At 36.4% G+C, this 25,368-nt stretch overlaps 5 protein-coding genes across 5 annotated transcripts; 2 read left to right on the plus strand and 3 right to left on the minus strand.

Annotated features, from left to right (window-relative positions):
- Window positions 1-6: 6 nt before the first annotated feature.
- Window positions 7-11,399, minus strand: LOC123009318 (tetratricopeptide repeat protein 28). The gene is made up of 9 exons (XM_044405539.1): window positions 11,110-11,399; window positions 10,164-10,223; window positions 9,376-10,116; window positions 8,329-9,325; window positions 8,065-8,277; window positions 5,367-8,014; window positions 5,127-5,317; window positions 340-2,220; window positions 7-291 (listed from the first exon to the last, which is right to left on the minus strand). The coding sequence occupies exons 1-9, from the start codon at window positions 11,131-11,133 to the stop codon at window positions 111-113; spliced, it is 6,936 nt and encodes a 2,311-aa protein (XP_044261474.1). The 5' UTR covers window positions 11,134-11,399; the 3' UTR covers window positions 7-110.
- A 313-nt stretch (window positions 11,400-11,712) lies between these two features.
- On the plus strand, window positions 11,713-12,295 carry LOC123009325 (small integral membrane protein 12-A). Its single transcript, XM_044405547.1, has 2 exons — window positions 11,713-12,051; window positions 12,101-12,295. The coding sequence occupies exons 1-2, from the start codon at window positions 11,922-11,924 to the stop codon at window positions 12,229-12,231; spliced, it is 261 nt and encodes an 86-aa protein (XP_044261482.1). The 5' UTR covers window positions 11,713-11,921; the 3' UTR covers window positions 12,232-12,295.
- Window positions 12,296-13,386: 1,091 nt separating this feature from the next.
- On the minus strand, window positions 13,387-17,329 carry LOC123009152 (probable multidrug resistance-associated protein lethal(2)03659). The gene is made up of 6 exons (XM_044405277.1): window positions 17,225-17,329; window positions 16,950-17,183; window positions 16,476-16,903; window positions 16,271-16,427; window positions 14,599-16,223; window positions 13,387-14,552 (listed from the first exon to the last, which is right to left on the minus strand). The coding sequence occupies exons 1-6, from the start codon at window positions 17,314-17,316 to the stop codon at window positions 13,387-13,389; spliced, it is 3,702 nt and encodes a 1,233-aa protein (XP_044261212.1). The 5' UTR covers window positions 17,317-17,329.
- Window positions 17,330-18,700: 1,371 nt separating this feature from the next.
- On the minus strand, window positions 18,701-19,714 carry LOC123009324 (chymotrypsin BI-like). The gene is made up of 3 exons (XM_044405546.1): window positions 19,266-19,714; window positions 18,980-19,218; window positions 18,701-18,929 (listed from the first exon to the last, which is right to left on the minus strand). Exons 1-3 carry the CDS (start codon window positions 19,636-19,638, stop codon window positions 18,768-18,770), a joined length of 774 nt encoding a protein of 257 aa, XP_044261481.1. The 5' UTR covers window positions 19,639-19,714; the 3' UTR covers window positions 18,701-18,767.
- A 1,675-nt stretch (window positions 19,715-21,389) lies between these two features.
- LOC123009153 (serine protease 53-like) lies at window positions 21,390-23,603 on the plus strand. The gene is made up of 9 exons (XM_044405278.1): window positions 21,390-21,532; window positions 21,584-21,734; window positions 21,780-21,940; window positions 21,994-22,226; window positions 22,277-22,422; window positions 22,571-22,816; window positions 22,858-23,018; window positions 23,075-23,161; window positions 23,212-23,603. Exons 1-9 carry the CDS (start codon window positions 21,442-21,444, stop codon window positions 23,520-23,522), a joined length of 1,587 nt encoding a protein of 528 aa, XP_044261213.1. The 5' UTR covers window positions 21,390-21,441; the 3' UTR covers window positions 23,523-23,603.
- The last annotated feature ends 1,765 nt before the right edge of the window (window positions 23,604-25,368 follow it).

The following is a 25,368-nucleotide window of genomic DNA, read 5'->3' on the forward strand; positions in this document are numbered from 1 at the left end:
TTCATATTATTATTAAAACCAAATTTTATTAAATACAAAGTCTTTCATTTTTTACCACTTTTCTCACTTAACTATATTAAGAAAATCACAAAATAAATAAACCCCGCCCCCTACGTCTGCTTGCTCCTCCTCTGTGCCGCTATTGGTCTCTTCTCGCCCGTCCTATAATCGCCAAATCGGTTTTTATAACTTGAACAATTCGAATCGGCTATGCTCCTCCCATCGCCCTCATCCCTTCGTGACATTTCCGAAAACGGCGATAATCTCTTCACTTCCCCCTCTCTGTTGTCTCTACAAAACCACCAATGATTCACATCCCCTAACCCCCACCACACTCACCTCAACCCTTTCTTATTCTTCACTTCCCTCTCGAGTATATCAGCAGTTGTCAAATCTGAACTTTGGATTTGTTGTAATCCGCCTTCGGCCATCCATGGCTCTCCTCCCTCTTCGAGTATCCCCAATGTGATTTTTTCAAGTGCGTTAGCATCAGTTTGTGGTGTGGAGTTGGTCGGTTGATTGAGGAGGAGTTTAGATAAAGGCGGAGCTAAACCAAGACCGATATTGCGTTCGTGATAGACTTCGGAAATGATGGGGGTGAGTTCGCGGTTAATGTGACGAAGAATAGTGTCGTGAAGGTCAGGCTTGTCTTTGGATTCGTCCGAATCGGTGGGGAGTTTTTGAGGGGAGGTATCAACTTCCGATGGGGAGAAATAAAGGAGGCGTTCATTAGTCGGGAGAGTTTCTTCGCTGGGAAGTGTGATTGGTTTACGGGAGGTTTGGAGGAGGTTTTGAGGGGTTAGTTCAGTTCGCACACTTAAACGGTCAAGTGTTGACATTCTCGATTTGCGATATGCCATTTTATTTCGTGTATTAAATAATTTCGCTTCCATTTTTTCTAATTCACTGTCGGAACTGTTTTCGAATAAACGAGAGGGTAGATTGTTGTAAAGTGTTAGGTCTAGTTTAGTTCTTGAGGGTGGTAGAGGTGGGAACTGTGTTTGACGTCGTAAAACAGTCGCATGGCCATTATCCCAATCAGTGACCGAACTGGCCGAACTCGAACTATCAGGTCTTAAATCGTTTTTATTGTCATTTTGTGAGTAAAGATTTTTAATTCGCGTCTGGTGTGCGAGTGATAATGCGATGTTTTGATTTTCTGATTGTAATACAACGGGTGGACTTGGTGTAAAAGCCGCTTCCGTTTCAGGTCTACCAACATTTTTTCTTGTTTTATCACTTAGTAGAGTTTTAGTATCACTAGGATTGGCTGTGCGTCCATCTGGTTCACCTCTACGTCTCACATAACTGGTAAAAGCGCCACCAAGTCTTTTGGTTGGTAGTACTGTTCGTGAGAAATTAAGTCGCGGTTTAGCCAATTGTGGTGATTTCGGTGCTTGACACAATTCATTATCCGAATGTGAAAAATCATTATCAACAGATGCCAAAGATTCTAAACTACTCGATGAGTCAATTGTTAGGCTTTTTGGAGCTTCCTGTGTGTCAAAAAGTGCCAAAAGGGCTTGTAATGTGAATTGGATATTACGCCGATTGGCTTGTTTGCCCAACCTTAAGGTCACTTTATCTTGCCCTACGTCAGTCAAATCGAACCCTAATGAGGCTAAAAGTTCATGACAGCCTGGCACTCGCCATAATCGCACATTTAATCCTAATTCCACACTTTCGTTTTCGGAAAATTGTGCCAAAGCTGATTGAATCACTCCAATGATATCATCGGAAACATCCGGATTTATTGTTAGTTTCGATAGGGCATGAATCGAGGTGTTTGAAAGGGCTAAAAGGGCTTGAAGACTTGCCGAACATTGGGTTAGACGTTCATCAGGATCCGATTGGGGGAAAAACACACTACTTGGAATCCCATTTGAGGCAGGCTCGAATCTAAATCCTACGGAAATCAAAAGGTCACGCCATCCGGTCACCGAGCCTACTTTATTCTCGATTGATTTTTGTGTCGTATACATGGCGTTTTTTTGTCCACGGTGTATCCTTTGGAGTGATTTTTCTACCAAATGAAGGGTTACTCGAAGAGCATCCCGGCATTTATCCGGGACTTGGAGGAGTTCGCATAAGGCTTGGCCCATCATAGCAACCTTGTTTGATAGTCGAACATTGAGACCAACAAGGAGAAAACCGGCCCAGTTTGCCGGATGGGCGAAATGTTTAGTGTGTTGGACTGTTTGCATGGCTTCAGCGAGTGCTCTGTCGATAAGATAGGTTTCTGTAAGTGAATAGAGTACACCCGGGGAAAAAACTATTCACCAGTCTAACTTTGTACTCGGGCTGCGCTTTGTCGCAATAGTGTTTCAGACTAACTTGAGCAGGTAATATGTCGAAAAACCCTTATTTATAAAGTTGGTCCGGACCCGAAAAATGTCTTTTTGTGAAAATTACTTCAATGAGCATATGTATACATTAAATTGTGATTATAATAAACAAGCTTGCTCAAATTATCATATTACAAATACATAAATTTATTTAAGAAATGTATTTTGCAAGTATACAGTATGTTCCCGGATTAAGTTTACACGAGGAAAAAAATTTTTACCTCTTTACAGCTTTCAAAAATTCAAAGATTGTAGAACTAGTTATAATGCCAGAATTTTTTAATAAACTGAGAATTTCTATCAAGTTATCTCTTTATAATCAAAATTCTGAACTTAATAATACATTTTATAATAGCCAGTCAAAAGGAAACAAATTTTTATCTTCAATTTTACGCCAAAAAAGAAAAGGAAATACTTTTTTTTTTCTATAGCAGATGTTAAACTATTTCTTTAAAAAGTCTTTTGAGTAGATAAAGTAACACGTTAACTGCAAGGGTTGTTTTTGCTTTATCTGAAAACCTCATTATTCTGACTCAATGGAAAGAAAAGTTAATTTTTTTCTTACTTTTGGACTTGTAATAATAATCTTTCTTTGCTTTTCAAGTCTCATCACATTGGCGTTTTTTATTTTTTTGACAACGATGTCACTTTGACAATTAATTAATGATTGTTTTTGTTAAAAATGACTGTTTTTTTGACTTGCCCATTTAGTAAAATTATGTTTTTTTACAAACATTTTTGTTATTTAACTTGTGTTAACTCATGTGTTAAAACGACATCGTTGTCAGAAAAATAAAACGCCAATGTGATGGGATTTAAAACGCAGAGAAAAAAAATTACACTAGTTTGCACGATTTTTATACCTTAGCTGAAAGTTAATTTCTTATAGATTTTGAGGCACTGAGTTAAAAAAAACTATTTTATTTAAAAAAGTCCACCACGTTACGTTTGAGAAATATGTAATTAACAAAAATATAAAAAGTGCCAAAAAACATATTAAAAGTGAGTTATTTTACTTGGTTTTATTATACTTTTTGGATCAGTTTTCTTTATAACAATCCAACAGTAATCTACTAACATATTTTCATCCCAAAAACCTTCCTGTCAATCTTTGAAAATCCAGATCTTGATAAAAACGCTCGTCTTGTTTGTCACTCATGCTCCCTAAATTTTTAGAAAAGTCCAAATGCGAGTGAAATGTTTTTAACCTATAGTAATAATTTTGCAATAATTCAGCAACAATTTGAATTTAAATAAATTTTAAATCGGAGGCATTTGTGCAGAAAGCAGGAAAATTATCGTCTGTAACAAAAAAGTGTAACGTGATAGAAAAATTTAACAATTATTTTTGTTTAATTAAAGGTAAGTTAATATGAAAATAATAATTCGATTAAAGGTTGTATTGTTTGTAGACTTTAGTATTATTAGTTATTACAAGCCCAAAATCAAGAGAAAAATTAAATTTTCTTTCCACTGAGTGAAAATAATGAACTTTTAACATTACAGACTTACTGGTTTCAGGTGAAGCAAAAAATGTTTTTCTTTTGTAGTGTTAGCGTAAAATAAAAAAATCCGGGGACATACTGTATAATATTAGTTATTATTATGGCATTAAATTTACCACTTAAGGTAATGAAATACATAAAGTCTGTTTTTTTTTAAATTGAAATTACCAAATCAAAATTTTGGTGAAAAAATTGGTAGCAGCTTGTCTCCATAGCCACAAATTTTGTTTGCTCTTTGTTTTTGTCCCTAGAAATTTTATTAAAAAATGAAGGTTATGAATCTTGTGTGCCTGTTTGCTCTTTGAAAGCGCTATAATTGAATAAAGACATCATTACCTAAGGTCTAAAGACAGAATTTAGTGCTAATAATTTTGACAGAAACACACCGCAAGTACAATGTTGTGGACAAAAATGAGATTCTTGCTACAAAAACTTTGAAGAAAAAGGATGTATATACAGAAAAAAGTTATTTAGCAAAAGGTACAAGTGGGTATTATGATGATTGGCAATAAATTTTGAGTAATTTATTGAAATGAGCTCAAAGTTGATGCATTTTATAAATTCTTCTTCAGCTTTAGTTTCAAAATTGTTACTTTTTCAACTGGTTCCTCAAAAACGATGCACAATACACTAATTTAATTGCGTTCTTTCCAAGGTTCTTTCTCATCCATGTTTATTTTGTATTTTTGTCAATTTCTTGCTAAAAATTGAGAATGTTTAGCAAACCTGCATTACAAATTGCGTCTACATTTTAACGGGCCCTTTTTCTAACTTCCTGCTTGCGAACTATTTGTTTCCAAATTTCGAAAAACTGTTAGTGTACCGAATTTGTTCCTTTTTTGGTGTTTCGTCTCTAAATTTTCTTAGACGATTTTTTGTGTTGACGTTTAATGACATTGTTTTCAAATTAATTCAAAAAATCGGAACTGCCAACTTCCTTTATTAAAATTACCATGAATGAATTTACTAGTGATGCCAACGTTAAGCCTGTTTGGCATTTCCATTAAAAAAAAAAACAGACTTTAGGCATTTTCTCTAAAATTTGCTTAGTGTCATTTTGCAAATTATTATAATCACCGTTTAATAATCTCTACTCACTGAAGAAATTTTCAAAAAAAGACCGTTTTGACGTGTATCTGGACCAACTTCTTAAATAAGGGTCTTTCGACATATTACCTGCTCCCCAACAAGTTAGTCGGAAACACTATTGCAACAAAGTGTGAGCAGAAAGTTAGACTGGTGAATAGTTCTTTCCCCGGGTGTAAATTGTGCTTACTTAGCAGCTCGTGTTCCTTGTAACATAGCGGAGTAGAAAGCCCGGAGGAGGATTTTGGAAGCGGTTTCCGGGACCGGCCATAGTGACACTAGGACAGCTTGAGCTCCGGCTGCGAGTAATGCCCGGACTAGGGCTACCAAACCATCAGAAGTGGCCCATCCTTGTTGGTCACGTGTGTGTGACGAACTCACCTAATTGGTTGAAATTACAAACTCATCTACCAAAACTGAAACTACTCACCACGACAAGACGCGCTGAAAGCCGTAGTGAAAGTATATCAGCAGCACTGAGTAGAAATTCGGACATTGGAGGCAACTCTGCCGAAGTTGAGACTTCGCTTTCATCTTCTTCGGCGGGGTCCCCCAGGTAGAGTCTCTTCTGACTCTGATCTAAAACCTCAGCCGGGCTCAAAACCAACGAGGATAACTTCCAAGAGACATGAGTGGAAAAATGTACACATTCAGCATCTTGAATCTGATTCAAGATTTGTTCTTTCGTTGCTCCAGCACCTAATAAAACTTGTGTTTGTAATAATTCAGCCACCATTGTTGCCTCTTGTTCGGCTTGTGGGATATCTTTCCAGCCCCAATGTTCCGTTACGGCATTTGGTAATTTGGGGTTCCCCACGATGAGACTTCGGACAGTTTGATCACCGCCTTGTTTCCGACTTCGTCCCATGCGTAATGATGATATGTTAGGGACGGCAAGTAGAGAGAATCTCTCACAGAGATATTCTGAAGCTTCCGATGAGGATCTCAAGACGGGGAAGGGGACTAAATAGAGGTCACCTTCGAGTACTAGGATTAGTTCTCTGCGATTTGAGTTTGCTTTCGGGAGGAAGTCCTCGAAAGGTTGGATTAGGAGAGTGTAAAGGGCGTGGAGGCATGAAGGACCTTTCCAGGTTTGTCTACAAGCTTGAACGCTTGTACTTGATCGAGTTGAGCCTTGGAGTGACGCTACCGAACCTCCAACACTTCCAAGGGAGAAGAGAGAACTCAGGGAGTAGTTGCTTGAGTTGAGGAGGTGTTGACGATTGACCATTCGGAGGAATCCAGTGCGGTCACTAAGAGTGTCATCGGAATACTGATCTTCGTTTATGGTACTACAAGGAGATAATTCCACTCCGAGACTATCCCTAACCGAAGTCACTAGTTTTTCAAGAATCCCGATGTTTGAAGTTGGATCGGTACTATCACTTTCGTCACTTTCATTCAAAGATTTTGAATGGAATTTGACAATGCCTTTGGTTGGTACTATGAGCCAAGAGTAGAGAAAACCGGCTGCTATACTGTAATAAAGTACTGATGCTCTTTGTCGGTTCACTATCTCCTTGATTTGATCCAAGGTACTTGCAGTGACATCATCAAATCGTTTTTTGTTTCGTCCATCATTCAAACCTTGACGTTCTAACAGTAAATCGACAAAAGCCCGATTGCGACCTCTTTCAGCAACAACAAGAGCCTCTTCGTGACGATTTAACCCCACCAAAACTCTCTGCAACACTTGATAACTCGACGATTGTAACTCAAACAGTGATAATTTATAATCTGGTGTGTTTCTGGCTTCGCGTCTGATATTTTCAAGTAAATTTGTGGCTGCTTCAAGTTGTTTTTGTGCCCCTTCAAGATCACCATTTGACCATAAAGTCAAACCTAGTCGATTGCGTATCCTTGCTTCTTCATCGCGTCGGCCTAAAGCCTCGGCAATTGATAAACCTTGGCTTAAATAGGCTACAGCCTGGCTTCGGTTGCCTAAAAGTTGATGGACACGACCTAGTGAACTATAAGCGACAGTTTTAGCGTGTTGGTCGTTGGTACTGGCTGCGATTGATAAATGTTGTTCTTGGTACCGTACTGCTTGTTCTAGGTTGCCTAAGGCTTCATGTACGGCACCTAGGTTTCCACAAGCGCGACTTTGTAATGTTGGTAATTGTAACTGTTCGGCTATGTCTAGGTCGGTTTGGTGATAACGTAAAGCAGTGGTGTATTCGCCCATTTGTTGGTATACCGAGCCCAGGGTGGAAATCGCGTCAGCTTCCATTATCTTATCGTTGAGTTCCCTTGCGATCGCTTTCTGGTGGTCTAGACAGGAAATGGCTTGTTCTAAGTTGCCTAGGTTGGCGTGAAGTTGGCCTAATTCGCCGTAAGCCGCAGCTTTAGCTTCCGGATTGGCCAATTCGTGTGCGACGACTAGGCGTTTTTCAAGACAAACTAAAGCTTGTTGGAGATTTGTGAGGGCTTTTTGAGCTTGGCCCAGGCCGCGGTAGGCACGTTCCTGATCCCGGATACTTTTAAGTTTCAAAGCGATGGCTAGGTGTTGTTCGTGACATTTAGCGGCTTCTTCTGGATCTCCCAGAGCGTCGTAACAGTCGCCCAGGTTGCCGAAAGCTCGACCTTTATCCAATTGGGCTGTAGGTGAACTCAGGCGTTCCAAAGTCGCTAATTGTTGTTCAAAATAACCAATAGCGTCTTCGTAGTGGGCCATGTTTAGACGGGCTATACCTAGGTTGCCGTATGCTTGGGCTTCAACGGCACAGTCTTGTAATTCTTGAGCACGTTCTAGTTGCTCTTGGTAGCATTTAACAGCATGGGTGTAATTGCCCAGGGCCATGTGAACGGCACCTAAGTGACCATGTGCCCGACATTCGCCAGATAATTCGGACATTTCTTGTCGAAGTGTTAGTTCTTGTGTATGATAGCCTAGGGCTTTGTCTAGGCGTTTTAAAAGTCTGTGGGCTATACCTAAAGCACCACAAGCGGCCGCTTCCATGCCTCGATCACGGTTACTTCGGGCTAGGGCTAATTGACGATGATACATTTTGACAGCTTCTTCGGTTTCGCCCATTTTGATTAAAACATCGCCTATGTTGCCCAAAGCACGAAATTTGCCTAAAAGTAATGTTTGTCTAGGTTTAGGTTTATGATTGGAGTATTCTCACCAGGTAGATTATTTGTCATGTGTGCTATAGCTAGAAAATACTTCTGACACTCTAAGGATGTTTCAAGTTGGCCTAGAGCCAAGTGGGCCAAGCCTAGGTTGCAATATGCTCGCCCCATGTTCATTTTATCTTGCAAATCTTTGGCTAGGGCTAAATCTTGGTCGTAGTAACGGACAGCCTCGCGATAATTGCCGATACAGTAGTGTGCGTAGCCTAAAAAAACAGCAATTATGTGTCTAGGTTAGTTAGGATTGTTATGGGTACCTAAAAAGTGACAAGCTTTTGCTTCCCCTTCCACATCGGCGAGTTCTTGCGATAGCATAAGATATTGTTCATAGTATGGTATTGCTTCGGCAAATTCAGACCTTGAACTTAGACAATTGGCCAGGTTTAGTAAGGCACAGGCTTCACCAGCCGTATCCTTCAACTCTCTTGCAATACCTAAATGGGCCCGATAATGTAAAAGTGCCATATCATGGGCACCTAAAGCCTGATAAGCCACCGCTAGGTTTCCATGAGTACTAGCCTCGGAACTCCTATCATGGACTTCCTTACTGATTGTCAATTCTTGTTTGTGATATTTTATCGCGGATTCGTAAAACCCCGCCGCTGAATAAGCATTCCCGATATTCCCATAGGCTCTCCCCATTCCAGCCCTATCTTGCAAACTCCTAGCAATGGCTAAATGGGCTTGGTGTAATTTCAAGGCTGCATCATTTTCACCTAGCAACTGATAGACTATGCCTAGGTTTGAGCATGCACGTCCTTCGCCAACTTTATCTCGTGTCGCTAGTGCAACATCTAGTTGTCTTTCATGCCATTGTTTGGCTTGAACGTAATCACCGGCACACCTAGCGGCATGTCCTAGGCCGGCATATGCCCTAGCTTCGACCGATTTATCACCGATGGCTTGTGCCAATCTTAGGACTTTCTCGTGATAAACTATCGCTTGAGCAAAGTTGCGTTTGTAGTGGTGACTAGAACCCAGGTTGCTATAAGCACGTGCTTCTTCAACCTGGTTGCCAAGACGACGGGCAATACGTAAGTGTTGAGTGTGACAATCAACGGCTGAATCGAAGTCACCCATGGCCAGGTATACGGCACCTACATTACCAATTTCGCGAGCTTCTTGCAACCTATCGCCCATTTGTTTCACCAATTGGACGCATTGTTTATGCGAGGCTAGGGCATTGGGGTAATCACCGATTGCCGTGTAGACGTGACCTAGTGAGGTTAAAGCGGCGGCTGCAGCCTGGGTGTCCTGAATGATACAATTAGTCTAGGTTTAGGTTTACGTTGAGAAATTCATACCTTGCATTTCATGGCTAGTACGAGTTGATATCGGTGCGCAGTCAAGGCTTCCTTATACGAGCCTTGACTGAAATAGGCCGAGCCTAGGTTTCCATGTGCACGACACTCCCCCGCCGTATCACCTAGACTTTTAGCAATAGCCAAGTCTTGTTGCATGTAACCAATCGCCTTATCGAGCTGATTTAGTGCCCAATGAGCCGAACTCAATGCACTAAAAACCGATCCTCGCAATTTTAAAGAACACGAACCGATTCTGAGTGCTGATTCTAACACCGTCACCGCCGAATGATACAACCCCGCTGCCAACAACTCTTGCCCCACCACCGAAATCAAAACAAATGGACTCTGATCCAATTTCATTATTTCCAATTGCTGAAAAGTCGGTTCGAGATTATGTCTCAGTGGCGATTTGATCGACGCCTCGACCAATCCCGAAAGAAGTTGTTGTGAAGTGGGATCCTGGGCTAAACCTTGACTGAAAGCAGCCAAGGCATCGCCATGTCGACCTAGACATTGCAAAGCGACGCCTTGACGATAGTAGGCTTTGGGCCAGGTGGGGCACAAGTCACGAGCTGTAATAGCGTCCTGAAGGGCCTGGGCAAAAAGGCCTTGTTTGAGTTTGGCGGCGGAACGATTTGAATAAAGAATGTGATTGGTTGGATCCAATTGAAGGGCTTCGGTGTATAAAGCGACGGCTGTGGAAAAGTCGCCATTTTGACAAGCGGTGTTCGATTGTCTGACCTTGAAAGAGAAAGGTTAGAAGAGGGAGGAGTTGAAAGGGGCGGTACCTTTTCGAGGAAGAGAGCGCGATTGGCCGCCGGAAGTTCGGAAGTGCCTTCGGGTTCAACCTATAGAAACGATATCAAACATGTACAGCTTGTTTCAACTTTGATTTGCTGTAGTTTTTACAATTACAACTATTTTTGGTTTATTCACAGAATTATTAACCGAAAAGCTATTACTTGGGACATCCATCCTGTATGTTAGATGTAGTTGGGCCAGAAATTTTAGATGAGACATCCTGTATTATAAATATCAGGTAAACAAAATTATTTGCCTTTAAAAAATAATAATTGAATAATAAAAAATAAAAAAAAAGATATTAGTAAAGAAATATTATTTATTTTAATATTAAATTAATTTGACATAATTTTCTACTCATTTATTGATTATTTTAGATGGGACAGCCCTGTATATAATTTTTTTCATTTTTGAAGACAAAAAGTTAAAAGCGGTAGCGGAATACACAAAATATAAAGGCAAAAAATTATTTAAAAAAATATACCTAAGCAAGTAATCAAGAAGGCGTATTTTTTGACATTTTTGACAATCACCAAAAAATGTTAAAGGATAATTTATAGATGAATTATTTACTTAGATTATTATTTTTCTTTTAAAATTGCGTTACAATTAAGCAAAATGACAAATAAAATCTGTTTTAATGTTGTTGTTTTTTTGTTTTCCTTTGGAGAGTTCAATGCCGGGTCACGTCTTGTAACCTACCGTTGAAGTCACTCAGATTTTTAAATTTTCAATCGTGTTTTTACAAAAACGCCATTTAGTAATTACTTAAATTGATCTTTTATTTATTTATAATTGAAAAGAGTTCAAAGAAAGTGAAAAACACGAATGGAATTCGACAAATTTACGCCGCTTCGCATCAAGCAAGCGTCGATAATCTTTTCGTATCAAGCAGGCCGGTATTGTGTGAAAATTTCGATAAAAATCTCTCACCTCCGTAAAATCCCTGTGCGACATGATGGAAAATCGGTATTTTCCAATACATCGTCAATAAAAAAAACGTCACTTTTTAATTTTTAAATCACCGCACAAATCGAAGAACGTCGGCGGCCATTTTTCTTTTCAACAATCGACGATCGGCGGCGCACACTTCGATTTCGTTAAAATCACGATAAATCTTCGGGAAAACAAGTGCACGTCTAACAGTTATTTACCCGCATTCTTGGGGACGCCATATTGGAATGCAGGTAGTGGATCGGCGGCCATTCCACCACAAGTCTCTTGCTGAAGAACATAGAAGATATGGTCAGGGGGGTGAAGGGGGCCGAAGGTGTTGGTGGAATTGTTAGTTTTAGGAGATTTGAGGGTTGTCGGATGACCTTGACATTGGTGGTGTTACAAATACAGAAAAAAAAGTATTTTTATATTTTTAATTGAGTAAAAAATGATTGTAAAAACTTAATAATTAAAAGAAATGTTTGTTATGCAACTCATTATACACATAGATTGTAAGGTAGAGTTACACCAAAAAAACAATATTTACTTTTTAATAACTTTATTATGTTAGCAGTGTTTTGTTTAATACGAAAAATTAGCAACTGAGGCAAAAATAAAAGATTGTGTTTATGAAAAAAAAATGTCAATTACAAGTAAAAAAATATTTGTTTATTGTGTTTATCGTTGCTCCAGTGTAAAATGGACTCTTCCTCATTTGATATTTGTGTCCTTGAACCTGAAAAAGTAAGGTTAGGTGTGTAAAAAGCGTCAAAAATCGTGTTATTTTGAAAATTATTGTGTAATATACAATGTGGCCCCTTTTAATAAGAACATTACGAGTCTACGCCCCGTATATTACTCTTCCCTTTGCGGCAGTAGTCGGTGTTATAGGTTATAATTTGGAAAATTATTTTTCAGATAAATACACACCATATAATGGTAAATCTCAACTTTTTCTTATTTTTCAATATTTTATAATGATTTTTAGCTTCAATTAAAGAATCAAGGGACGATAGACTTCTCTCTAATGAAACTTTGGAGTCGGCAACTGAAATAGAAAAACTTCGGTATAAAGCCAATGTTTTGGGCACTAATGTATCCCCATCATTAGAAAATTAATGTGTGAATTATTAGAGCAATGTTCTGTGATAAAGTAGTCAATAAATAATTATTTTGAAAGCAATTTTTTGTTGTTATTTTGGTTGCCTATCATTAAATCACTTATCATTAAATCGTTTTCACTGTTTTCATTGAAATAATCCAGTCGTAAAATGGATTTTAAACTGATAAGACGTATCCATAAAATTGGAAAATGGCTTTCTATAACACCAACCAATTACGACAAAAAATCCATTTCAAGGCTTCAAAAAACTTACAATGTATTAATATTCACATTACTTACATTTGGATTAATTAAAATCGTTTTTTACACTCAAAGAACAATCAGTACGATTAATCTAATTCTATTTTATTTCATCGAAATGAGTTTATATTTATTAAACATAAATTCGATGATTGTGGTGATTTTTTGGAAAGAAAAACAGTGGTGGCAACTTTACAAAAACTTGAAACGTATCAACTCTTTAGAGGATAACTCGAGGAAGTTTATTTTTGCCCAATTGATTTATTTTGTGGCTGAAATTGCAACAATTCTATTGTTGTACAAAAAATACTATCAGATAAATATTTTTCGAAGATACCAACTTTTGGCACAAATGTATTATACGTTTTTGATTTTTGCCACAATTCGGATGTTTTTGGTCAGATATAGAAAACTGGGGGACTTACTAAAACGTCAGTTACATTTCCCGCCACAAAAATCACTTCCGGTTGTACGAAAAGTAACGAAATTTATGTCACTTTTGAAGAAAACCGTCGATATTTTTAACGATTTGTTCGACTTGTCGGTTTCTTGCATTTTTGCTTTTACGATTTTGAATATGATTTATAATATTTTTTGGTTGGTGAGTGATCGTGGGAATTTGGTATTGGACGATATTTTGGTGATTTTGGTGTTAAAACAAACGCCATCTTTGGTTTGGACTTTGATTATAATTTTGTTGTGCGACAGTGTGACCAACGAGGCGAAAAAAATTCTTTTTACTTGTTATCAATTACGATGGGTTTATTTCAATGCAATGTGGGACCAAAAAACCGAATTGCATCAACTAACCAAGGAGATTAACCAAAATTTGCCCAAATTTACTGCAATCGGATTTGGTGTCGTTAATAAAACTACCATTATCAGCATGGTTGCTACCATTATCAATTTTATTATTTTTGCAATGCAGCTGACACAAATTTAGAGTTTTTGCCAACAGAACGAGAAAAAAAACTTTCCGGATTTTGCAAAAGTCGTTCCGGTTGGTCAAATTCCACCACAATCCCGGCATCCATGACCAGAATCTTATCTGAATCGATAACAGTATTCAAACGATGCGCAATTGTCAAAACTGTACACTCCCGGAATTTTTTTCGTATTGTTTTTTGAATCATTTCATCCGTTTCTGAATCAACGTTAGCTGTGGCTTCGTCAAGGACGATTATTTTGCTGTTACGCAACAATGCACGAACGAGACACAAGAGTTGTCGTTGACCGACGCTAAAATTCGTCCCTTTTTCGCCAACTTCATTTTGGAGGCCTTGGGGAAGTACCGAAATGGTGGGTTTGAGCCCAAGGTCATCCAAGGCTGACCATAACTCCTCATCGGTGAATTGATCAAAGGGATCTAGATTTTTCCGCAAGGTTCCAGTAAATAAAATCGGTTCTTGGGGAATGATCGAGATTTGTGACCTTAAGGTCTCCAAAGGGATGGTTTTAGTGTCAATATTGTCAATGCTGACAGACCCTTCGAAGGGGAAGAGGCGGAAGAGGACTGAGATTAGTGACGATTTTCCGGCTCCGGTTCGGCCAATTATCCCGATTTTTTCACCGGAATTCACCCGGAAACTCACATTTGACAAAACTGGGGGATCTTCCGGTGCGTATTTCAACGTGATTGAGTCAAAAACGATTTTTCCGGAGTGGGGCCAAAACTCCGGTTGGTGTTTTCCATTGTCTTTTTCCGGTTCTAATTCTGAATAATCCACGACGCGTTCAACTGAAGTCATATAAGCATCAAGTTCGCTCCAGGTTTTCACCGCATATTGAACCATTCCTATCAATCCGATACATTGGGTTATGGCCAAACCGACATCACCAGCTTGGGTTTTTTCCAAAAAGAAAAAACTCCAAATGACTATAGAGGTGTAAAAAGCGGCGAAAAAGTCAGCCCAGAAGCCAAAAGCTGAAAACATTGCTGTAAACAAGTAAGAAGCTGAAGTGTGGAAGTCTTGATGATTGTCAAACTCGTCGATTAGTTGTTTTTGACAATTGAACGGTTTTATCACTTGGAGGCCTTGAAGCGTTGCTGACATGTGCGAAAAAATGAAACTTTGGGCTGAAATTTCAAGATTTTAAAAGAAAAAACAACAAATGCAACTTACTAGTTCCCTCAGTGCGTTTAATATTCCGGTTGCTTGGTTGAAATAAAATACTCAGAAAGAGAGTGAACAAAAGTAGGAAAATTGTCGGAAAAATCATCCAATAATTTAGCATTATTATAATAATTATTATGGCAGCTCCGGTGAAAATTGCTGTAATTATGTTCATGAGACTTGTGGGCAATAATTCGTCTATGCATCCGATGTCTTTAGAAAAACGGTTCAAAATACGTCCCGAAGAATGTTGATTGAAAAATTTTATCGGACTTTTAACAATTTTCTCTAACATATTTTTGTGTAAAATTTTCGACGCTTTCATGCAATAAAACGTAAAACAAGTCGATGTTAAATGTATTATTAAAACCATCAAAATAACAAGTCCCGTGTAAATATACAAACACTCCATCCTTGTCAAAAAATTTCCAGATTTTTCAAAATTAACCCAAAGTGTGACAAAATAATCCCCTAAACTACCAAACAATTGTCCCAACGCGAAAAGTATCAAGACACCAAATGTCAAAAAAGCACCCCCAGCCGCCTTACAATAACCGCCATAGATTTTCAGATCGGTATTTCCCCGACTCCTATGCTCTTTGACTTCCTTTTGCAAATCATATTTTTTCAAAATTGTGTCTTGTACCACTTTTGTGTGTTCAATTTTCACATTTTCCAATTTCTGGCATGTGATTTTTCCGCTCTCCATAACGTAGATTTTATCCACGTTGTGCACAAATTGTGTTTGGTGCGTGACCAAAATGAGGCCTTTTCCTCCCAAGAGTTGTAAAAAACACTCGTTGTAAATCCATTTCGCCACGTGTGTGTCCACAGCCGATAAGGGGTCATCGAAGAGATAAAAATCTGAAATTTTGTATACAGCTCGGGCTAAATTAATCCGGGCTTTTTGTCCTCCGCTTAGCATCACTCCACGTTCTCCAACCAAGGTTTGGTCTCCATGCGGGAGGAGGGCGAAATCGGGCTCCAAACCACACGCTTTGACCACTTGGTGGTACCTCCGAGGGTCGTAAACCTCGCCGAAGATGATGTTTTGTTTGATACTTGAGGAGAAAATCCAGGGTTCTTGGGGGGCGTATGAGATTTTTCCGATGGTTGTTGCTGTTCCGGATTCGGGTTTGATTTCTTGGAGGATGGTTTGGAGGAGGGTGGTTTTGCCACTTCCGGCTCGACCAATAATGGCAATAAATTGGTCAGAAGTTGCCTCAAATGTGACATTAGTTAAAATTTCGGTTCGGTTAAGTGTGATTGTGACTTTCTCAAGGGTTATTTTAGGTTTTTTTTTCTCGAAATTTGCAAGGGTTGTGAAAATTGACTCGCGTGGAGTTTTTTTCACAAAAGGGGTGAAATCGTGTAAGAGAAATTCTTCGATTCTTTGTATCGAAATTAAAGTTTCCGATAACATAATAATGCCTAAAGGGATGAAAACTGTAATTGTTAGTTTGAAACTTTCATAAAGGCTACTAATGGCGAATAAATACTGGGGTGTTAAGTCAGATTTGGTCAAAACTACCACTAAAATGCACAAATAAACCGAACATTTTGACAAATAAATTTTGAAATTGTTGTTGAAAAGTCGAAAGTTGTTTGCGTTTGTTACTTCCTTAATTTCTGAGCTAAAACACAACAATAATTAACTGATAATTAATTTTTGGTTAATTACTTTCGTGCAAATTGCACTAAAGCCAAAAACGGTTTTTCCCAAGTGTAAAACTTGATGGTTTGAATTCCACAAATTATACCGTTCATAAGTCGGATTCTATAATCAGTTTTTTCAGCTACTCGTCTTCGAAGTTTCGATATTTTTTTCAAAATATACACTAAAATCAATTAAAATTAAATTAACATTAATTAATTAATTAACATACTTTGTATTAAAAGACACAATACCATGATACTGATACCAGTAATGGCCGTATGACCCAACATCTTATCAATATAATAACTTCCGAAGATTATCTGGATTGGTCCCACCCAAAGGGAGTGTAAAAAGGGCCCAAATTGATTAAATCTGCTTATGTCATTTGATAATAAATTAACAATTTGCCCAGTTGTGATTTTATCAAATGTGGTTTTCTTCAATTGGAGACTAGAGCGATAAATAAGGGAGGAACAGGCAATTCTGATTTTCATTCCCAAAACTGTGGTTTGAAAAGTAAACCAATGGATCAATAAAACTCGCATAAAACACAAAATTGTGAGTCCTAGAGCGTAAAAGTAGGCTTCCTTGACGTTCATTTTACTCCCTGGCATGTAAAATTCCAAAAGTTTGATCAAAAAATGGGGTTGTAAAATACTACAATTTTTATTATTGTTGCACTAGTGACAAAATAATGACTTACGCTGTTGCCAATTCGCATGGCAGATAGTACAAGCCATAAATTCCATATTCGCGTCCAAATAATTTAATCAAAACTCTTAAAAGTGAGGGTTTTTTGCTTGTTGATAATTCGTGTCGCCATAATTCTTCAATTTTGTCACCCAAAATGGTAGATTTGTATTCGTCAAGTGGTTTATAAAGATCATCTTCGGTGAGTTCTGTCTTCCAGCCTTGTACGAATAAAGGTAATTCCCAACTGGTCATCAGTGTTAAAATTTATCATTCTTGAGGACTTACCAGAAGAAGAAATGGGAGAGGAAATTAGCCGATGCTTTGGGATGGGGTTTCAAGTTTGATTTTTTGATGTTGCTTTGTTCTTTGTCTTCCATTTTGTCGACTTGAAACTTGTAGTTTATGGGGTTTATCGCATGGGTTTTTAATTTTTTTTTGATAAGGTGTGTCCTTGAGATTTTAGGGTCATGGTAGCCTGGTAATTTTTGACATTATTTTCTGACCATTGTTATTCAGTAATTATTTTTATTGCGTACATTTTTTAATTACTTGTTAATCTATAACTACTGCTATTTTTTATTACGACTTATTTTTTATTATTTTTTTATTGCCGACTTTTCCAAGTAAGTATGTAATTTTTTTTATTCACAATCACTAATGTAAAATGCCGATTACTAACCTTTTCAAGGTTGGGAAACACGTCATTATATCTCATGAGGAACATTGCTTCTCTTGGTCCGTAATATGCAAGATTGCCAAAGTTATAATTACAAAAAAATTGTCAAGTTACGCAGAATATTTTGTTAAATTACTCCTTAAGCGCACTACGCCATTTCAACAATTTTAATACCAGATTAACACATTATTTCAATATTTTCTTTAACATTTTTGAAATGTCAAAAATCAAACCCAATTTGGATGGCGTACCACGACTTTTATTTTATTCAAATTTTTATATAATTTTTGAGTAAATAACAAAAAAAGTGACAAAAATCGGATTTACGAGCAAACAAAGCGAGTTTCGAAACAGCAAGAAGTAATTTTCTTGAATTTCCCATCGAAATAATAAAGAAAAATAATGTCAAATTAAGCATAATATTTTGTTAAATTTCTTCATTTCAACAATTTATTAAAATTAAAATATCTATTAAGATATCAGATTCACACATTATTTCAATATTTTCTCTGATATTTCTGAAACGTCAAAAATCAAACCCAATTTGAATGGCCCACCACGTTTAGACCATAACTTTGTTAGACTTTTATTTTATTCACATTTTTGACTAAAAATATTTTCAGAAATATGTACTTATTAGGTAATGATAATTTTTGAATCAAAAAAAAGTGTCAAAAATCGGATTTAATTTTATTTGTTCAAGACGCAATTAAAGCAGACGACTTTTTTGGTATGCTAGTTTCGAAAAAAAGCAGGAAGTAATTTTCTTGAATTTCCCATCAAAATAATAAACAATTTTAACTTTATTGGTGTTGACATGCTTTAACTGAAATTTAAATTTATCTCATCTTTGTTTATGTTTCCAAAAAGTCTTAAGCATTTTAACCAAATTCTAGTTTTTTCAACACTATTATTTTGTTGTTTTCAATGTATTTGTTTATTAATTGTTTAGTTTTTTGATTTTTAAAATATCATTCATTACAATAATTCACACTTTGTCGTTTTTAAAAATCTGAGGTGTGTCCCAAAAAATTTCAATACCCGAAAATGGTTTAATTTTTTTAGAAGTTTACACAGAAACTACATTTTTAGAGAAATATTTATTAATGATAACTATAACATATTGTAATAAAAAAAAACAGAAAAAGTGGCCTAAAGTCCGGTTTTTTCCTTGATCCAATCCAAGTAGGCGGCGGTTCTGGTATACCCGGAAGGAATTCTGCTTTCGCATCCGGAATTGCTGACGAAACTGGCAATAGCAACATGTTTCGGTTTTTTGTCAAAATCGATAACTAGAGGACCTCCACTATCACCCTAAAAATCAAATTTGAAAATTTTAAACTCAAATTTGTAATTTTTTTTACATGACATGGGGCTTGTACAGGATCACTCCCACTCCCTGCACACATCATCTCCTCGAAAATAACTCCGGTCATTCCATACTCTTTTTGACACTCTTCGTTACTAATCGTAGTTAACGTAACATAATTCAAAAGGGGGCTTATTGAGGTATCATTAGCTCTAGTTTTCCCCCAACCACTTATCGTAACTTTTGTACCGGGAGAAACTTCTTCGTTACTCAATTCAACGGTTTTGGTGTTATCTAAAAAAAATTTTTCAAAAATTTTAAGCAGTGTTAAGTTGACTTACCATCAAGAGTCAATTCTTTGGAAAGTTCGATCAAGGCAATGTCGTTGGCGAGCGAATCATTCTTGAAATCTTCATGAAGATGGAATTTCTGTGATTCAGCACTGGGTTTCACTTCGAGGGAGATGTCGATAAGGCCGGTGTAAATAAGAACAGTGCGTGCATTATGGATGCAATGGGCGGCAGTTAGGATCCATTGGGGGGAGATGATGGTACCGGAACAGAACCAGAACCTTGGTTCGGAACTTTCGAAGAAGAGAGCAGCTTGCCAGGGGAATTGGCCAAGGGTGGCGACATTGCCGTTGATGATGTGGGGGTTGGGGTCCGAGGAGGACAAGTGGAGGAGGAAAGGGAGGAAGAATACGAAATTCTTCATTTTGAGGCGTTGTTTTGTCAAAAAATAAAACGTAGTGAGCTATGGAGAAGATTGTTCTAGACTAGATTACATTGATTATAGATAACACCTCTGATAACTGGAAACGTTTTGTAATCTTCATGAGTCAAATATTGTCCGTAGATAAGACTTGTTGACTAATCTTCAGTTTTACAAGAAAAAATCTCATTCTGGCACCCTTTTTCCAGCTCTACTTTAATTAAAAGGACTACATGATTTTTTGTCAATCACAAGATATATCCATATTTTTTTTAATAAATAAATAAAAAAAGGGGTTCCGTTTTTATTGTTACAAATTTAAACATTCAATTATAAGACAAAAGTTTCCTATAAACATTTTTCGAAAAATACTTAGTAAGGGAGCTACACCCCCTGAAAGGGGGCAAATAGATTTTTGCTAATATTTCAAAAACCATTTAAGATAAAATTACAAAATTTGGTACAGGTGATAATCTTTATACACCTAAACGAATTCAAACATCAAATGTCGAAATTTCTAATCAGGGGCGTCCGAAACTAGTGGGATTTAGGGTAAAAAAATACCCTATCTATTTAGCGCTTTAGTTTCTTTAGTTATGCATTGACCAAAATGGTGGTCACTTTGAACAACTCCTTTAGATTTAGGCAAATTCATTTAATTAATGTTATTATTGTTACTGTAATGTAATGTTAATTAGTAGAGGTTGATTAAAAATATGAATTTCTTGCTTTTATTATTATTATTGTATTGGTGTGTAACATAAATTTTAAATTAATTTTATTCAAAAACAATAAGTCGTATCGACACAAGAGAGACTTTTCTGTGATAAACTATCGAACTTAAGATTTTGTTGCTGAAAGTACCGAAGAACTAAAGCCAAAATAAATACGGTATTTTTTACCTTAAACTCCCCCAGTTTCGTACGCCCCTGATTAAAAATTTCGACATTTGATGTCTGAATTCGTTTAGGTGTATAAAGATTATCATCGGTACCAAATTTTCTAATTTTATCTTAAATGGTTTATGAAATAATAGCAAAAACATATTAGCCCCCTTCCAGGGGGTGTAGCTCCCTAACCAAGCATTTTTCGAAAAATGTTTATAGGAAACTTTTGTCTTAGAATTGAATATCCTATCACCTGTTTAAATTTGTAACAATAAAAACGGGACACCCTGTATATACATTCCTGACTACGACCTGAAGAAAATACGTACCAGCTGTGAAAACTACAGCGAACTAGCGAACGTAGCGAGTGCTTTTGTAGACACAAATAATTTTAAACTTTGTTACATTTCAAACCAAAAAATCAAATAATTAGAACATTATTCCAAATTTTCAACTAATTTTTTAATACTTTTTCACATGTTTATGTTTTATTTCTTTGTTTTGTGTTTTTTATTTCTCACTCTTTTGCGGCTGTAATAATAATAATAAGAATAATAATAATGGGAAAAATTTATCGCTCTTTGAGTACTAAGAAAGTTTTTCGACCTTTATCACATTTTATTCTTAATAAATCGGAATGATTGATGATCGTGATTGATTATGTTGTAACATCCAGAGAATTTTTTCTCAAATTCGAAGATTTTCCAAAAAAGTATCAAAAAATGAGCGGTTCGATTCATAATTCGTTGTTGTCTATTTTTTTCTTCTTTCCAAAATTCGATTTTTGGGCCTAACTTTTTCAATTGTCAACTACCGGAAACGTTTTAATCCTAATCTTAGTCTTAATCCCCTGTCACTTTGATTAATCTTTTCCAACTTATAAATCTTGAAATTTTCCAATCACCCCCCAGTCACAAAAATGCGTTTCTTTCTTTTGTTGTGTGTTTTCGTGCCCCAAATTTGGGGTCTTGAGGTCACTCCCATTAGGGCTACAGCCCTCAAAGATATAGGTGAGTGATTAAGGGTTAAATTTTGGTAGTAAAATTGGAGAATTTTAACAGGTTTACGTATAATTAACGGTGATGAGGCTGTTTTGGGGCAATTGCCTTGGCAAGTGGGGATTAAGGGACGTGCCTCATGGGGGGGCTATTTCTGTGGGGGTTCACTGATTGGCGAAGAGTGGGTTTTGACAGCTGGACATTGCATTGACGGGTAATATTGTGACAAAAATTGAAAAAAAACTAAAAATGACTTTAGGGCTATTTCGGCCACGATTTACACAAATACGACTAAAATTTCGAACTCCAATCGGGTAGTATCGCAGGCGGCTGAGTTTATACTTCATGAAAAATTCAATAGTATCACCCTTAACAACGATATTGGATTAATTCGGCTCAAAAAGCCACTCAAATTTAATGGTGAGTCATTTGATTGGTATTTTCAATTACAGAAAACTGTAATTTTTTTTTAGATAACACTAAACCCATCGCTTTAGCAATTCGAGAACCACCAATTGGTACCAATGTGACAGTAAGTGGTTGGGGTGTCACTAGAGACAGTGATATTTACACTAGTGATATTTTGTATTATACCACTATTGATATCATTGATAATGCCGAATGTGCCAGAATTTTTGGAAATAGTGTTATCACAGATAGTGTGATTTGTGCCAATCCGGGGAATCCCCATACAAGTCCATGCCAGGTTTTTTTTTGGTTTTTCTATGGATTTTTTTACTAGTCTAGTGATTTTAGGGTGATAGTGGCGCACCTGTTGTTGTTTTGGATTCATGTGGCAAACCTGTACAAATTGGTGTGTTCAGTTTTACCAACGGAGTAGGGTGCGAATATCCCTACCCGTCGGGTAACTCCCGAGTTGCCTACTATAGGGATTGGATAAAGGAAAAAACTGGGATTTAAAAAAATATTTGAATAAATTTCACTTGATTAAGAATCTGTTTTTTTATTTAATACTAAGATTAAGCTAACCCATCAATCAAATTAATCTTCTGACAATTTAATCCAAATCTTTGGGTATAAATAAACTTTTTTGGCTTCGATTTCAATTATCGTCTTGACCGTGATGCTTCTCCTTGTAATTCTCACGTTTTTGTACCATTTTACCCCAATTTCGGGTTCATGGGTTCGAATCGTCAACGGTGAGGAAGCCCAAGATGGTCAATTTCCGTGGCAAGTGGCCATTATGGGTAAATCAGCAGCGATTCCGCGATATTTATGTGGAGGGGCTTTGATAAGTGACCAATGGGTTTTAACAGCCGGACATTGCGTCGATGGGTAATTATAATTAATTGCAATTAAAACTAATTAATTATTAGGGCTATCTCGGCTAAAATTTATTCGGGATCGGCTCGACTTTCAGCGAATAATAAAACTACAAGTGAAGCTGCGGAATTTATTCGGCATGAACAGTTTGATGCTATTTACCTTAACAATGATATTGGGCTTATCAAACTTAAGGAAGCTGTGACTATTGATGGTGATTATCAAAATTGATAACCGAGACCCAAAATGTATTATTTTGACTGTTTTTAGAGTACACTAAACCTATTGTTTTGGCGGAAACTGAGTTAGAAGACAGTACTAATGTTACAGTGAGTGGTTGGGGTCAAATTAGTGATTGTAAGTTAACAAAATTTTGTTATTTTGACAAAATTTTTGACAATTTTTAGCCGACAAAAATCCGACTAGTGATATTCTTAATTATATCACTATTCCTACAATTAGTAACGACAAGTGTAAAGTTTATTATGGTGGTACTATTGTTTTGCCTAGTTTGGTGTGTACCAGTGGTGGCAACCCAATTAAAAGTCCCTGTTTGGGTGACAGTGGTGGCCCTGTTGTCACTAACCCTGATACAAACCCTCTCCATGTTGCCATTTTTAGTTTTGTCAATGGATATGGGTGCGAAATGGATTATCCTGCAGGATATACACGAACTGCCTATTACAGGGATTGGATAAGGGAAAAAACCGGAATTTGATGAAACATTATTTCGCTTTTATCCACTATTGATTTTCGTTTATTTGAAATAAATTTATTCCAATAATGGGTTTGAAAACAATCGAACTTATTACCAAAGTGGGCCAAATCATGGCTATGGGTCCCCCAAAAACCTCTCCCAAATTAATCCAAAAACTCTACATTTTGGGGAATTTTACCTGTCAATGTTTTTTGGTACTAGTATCAATTGTCACTAATAATTTTTTTAAACAAGACAATGTTATGAAAATCTCAGTTGCGTATTTTGTTGAAATTTTGTTATCCGGATTTGGGTTTTACGTAACTATAATTTTGAATTTTGGTAAAAGGAAGCAATGGATTGGATTGTTGGACGGTTTTACCAATTTTGATAAACCAAAAATGGCAAAATTTTGGAGTTACAATTTATTGTATCTCATTTTGACCGTGGTTTATGTTTCTATTTGGTTCAATTATCTCAAATGGGATTTTTTCGTGCGGTTTGGGTTCAGAGAGGTGCAACTCTATTTCCAGTTTTTCTTCAAGCTTTTTTTGATTGAAATAATTGACCTGTTTTGGACCGAATATAAAAATGTGACTATAGTTTTAGTCAACAAAAATGGCTCTCTCGAAATTGTCAAAGAGACAACTAGAAAAATCTTACTTCTGAAAAAATCTGTTTTGATTTTTAATGATTTATTCGGTTGGCCGATTGCTTTAATTATAGCTTTCACAACACTACAACTCCTCAATTTAACTTTGAACAGTTTTTCAAATGTGCAAGTCACAACCGTTCATTCCGCCCTGTTTTTCTTCATTAAGATTTCAACAACATTTGTAAGTAAATCATTTCAAAGTACAATCAAACATTTCTATTTGTAGGTTTGGACAAGTAAATTAATTTTGTTGTGTCATAAAGTAACAGAAGAAGGTGAAAAAATCAAAGAATTAGTCTATGACGTTAGAAAAAACCTCACAAAATTTACAATAAAAGAGAGAAAAGAACTGTATGAATTGACTGAAACCATTATTGAAAATTTACCCGAATTTTCAGCCGCGGGTTTTTTTCTTATAAAAAAGAGCAATTTTTTGAGAATTTTGGAAACGAGTGCGAATTTTCTAATCGTGGTTTTGCAATTTTCCATCGCGTACAAGAAGAAACACGAGAAATAATTAATAATAATTTCACTTATTTTTTTTTTTAATTTCTTTTTTGTCTACGATTTTCTTACGTTTAAATTATCACTAGGAAAACCCTAAAATGTGTAAAATAAAGGTGTTTTCTTTCTTCTAATTCTAGTTTTTAAACATTTCTCTATTTCTTTTTCATTTTTTTTTTGTTTCTTTATTTCTTTTTTTTACTTTTATTTTCAGGTTTGGTTTTTAGTATTTTTACGACCTTTAACTTTTTTTTTATTTAATATTTATAGCTTGTTTTACAATTTTTTATAGTGTACAAGATATTATAAAATATTTTCCACTTTACTCTTTCTCTTTCTCAAAAGAGGCTAAAAAAATCAAAGAATTAGTCTACGACGTTAGGAAAAACAAAATTTAGGTACACCAAAAGAGAGAGAAAAATTGTATGAATTGACTGAAATCATCACTGAAAATTTACCCGAATTTTCAGCCGCGGGCTTTTTTCTTATAAGAAAGAGGATTTTTTTGAGAATTTTGGAAACGAGTGCGAATTTTTTAATCGCGGTTTTGCAATTTTCCATCGCGTACAAGAAGAAACACGAGAATAATTAATAATAATAATAACACTTATTTTTTTCTTTAATTTCTTTTTTGTCTTCGATTTTTTCACGTTTATCACCAAGAAAAACGTAAAATGGTAAAATAAAGGTGTTTTCGTTCTTCTAATT

The sequence above is a fragment of the Tribolium madens genome, unplaced genomic scaffold (assembly GCF_015345945.1).
Source record: "Tribolium madens isolate multiple individuals breed KSU strain unplaced genomic scaffold, Tmad_KSU_1.1 Scaffold_71;HRSCAF=194;Tcas5.2_LG6, whole genome shotgun sequence".
NCBI classification, from domain to species: domain Eukaryota; kingdom Metazoa; phylum Arthropoda; class Insecta; order Coleoptera; family Tenebrionidae; genus Tribolium; species Tribolium madens.

Bases quoted from the DNA above. Each gene is read 5' to 3' on its own strand.
- LOC123009318 (XM_044405539.1), bottom strand. From the start codon at position 11,133: ATGTCGCACAGGGATTTTACGGAG. The intron at 9,326-9,375 runs GTATGAATTTCT...TGTATCATTCAG, and splicing joins TACTAGCCATGAAATGCAAG to GACACCCAGGCTGCAGCCGC. The intron at 2,221-5,126 runs GTAAGCACAATT...TCTTATCGACAG, and splicing joins CAAGGAACACGAGCTGCTAA to AGCACTCGCTGAAGCCATGC.
- LOC123009325 (XM_044405547.1), top strand. From the start codon at position 11,922: ATGTGGCCCCTTTTAATAAGAACATTACGAGTCTACGCCCCGTATATT. The intron at 12,052-12,100 runs GTAAATCTCAAC...AATGATTTTTAG, and splicing joins TAAATACACACCATATAATG to CTTCAATTAAAGAATCAAGG.
- LOC123009152 (XM_044405277.1), bottom strand. From the start codon at position 17,316: ATGGAAGACAAAGAACAAAGCAACATCAAAAAATCAAACTTGAAACCC. The intron at 16,428-16,475 runs GTATGTTAATTA...AATTGATTTTAG, and splicing joins ATTGTGTCTTTTAATACAAA to TGTATATTTTGAAAAAAATA. The intron at 14,553-14,598 runs GTAAGTTGCATT...TTGAAATTTCAG, and splicing joins TAAACGCACTGAGGGAACTA to CCCAAAGTTTCATTTTTTCG.
- LOC123009324 (XM_044405546.1), bottom strand. From the start codon at position 19,638: ATGAAGAATTTCGTATTCTTCCTCCCTTTCCTCCTCCACTTGTCCTCC. The intron at 19,219-19,265 runs GTAAGTCAACTT...AATTTTTTTTAG, and splicing joins CAAAGAATTGACTCTTGATG to ATAACACCAAAACCGTTGAA. The intron at 18,930-18,979 runs GTAAAAAAAATT...TTTGATTTTTAG, and splicing joins CTGTACAAGCCCCATGTCAT to GGTGATAGTGGAGGTCCTCT.
- LOC123009153 (XM_044405278.1), top strand. From the start codon at position 21,442: ATGCGTTTCTTTCTTTTGTTGTGTGTTTTCGTGCCCCAAATTTGGGGT. The intron at 22,817-22,857 runs GTAATTATAATT...ATTAATTATTAG, and splicing joins GCCGGACATTGCGTCGATGG to GGCTATCTCGGCTAAAATTT. The intron at 23,162-23,211 runs GTAAGTTAACAA...GACAATTTTTAG, and splicing joins TTGGGGTCAAATTAGTGATT to CCGACAAAAATCCGACTAGT.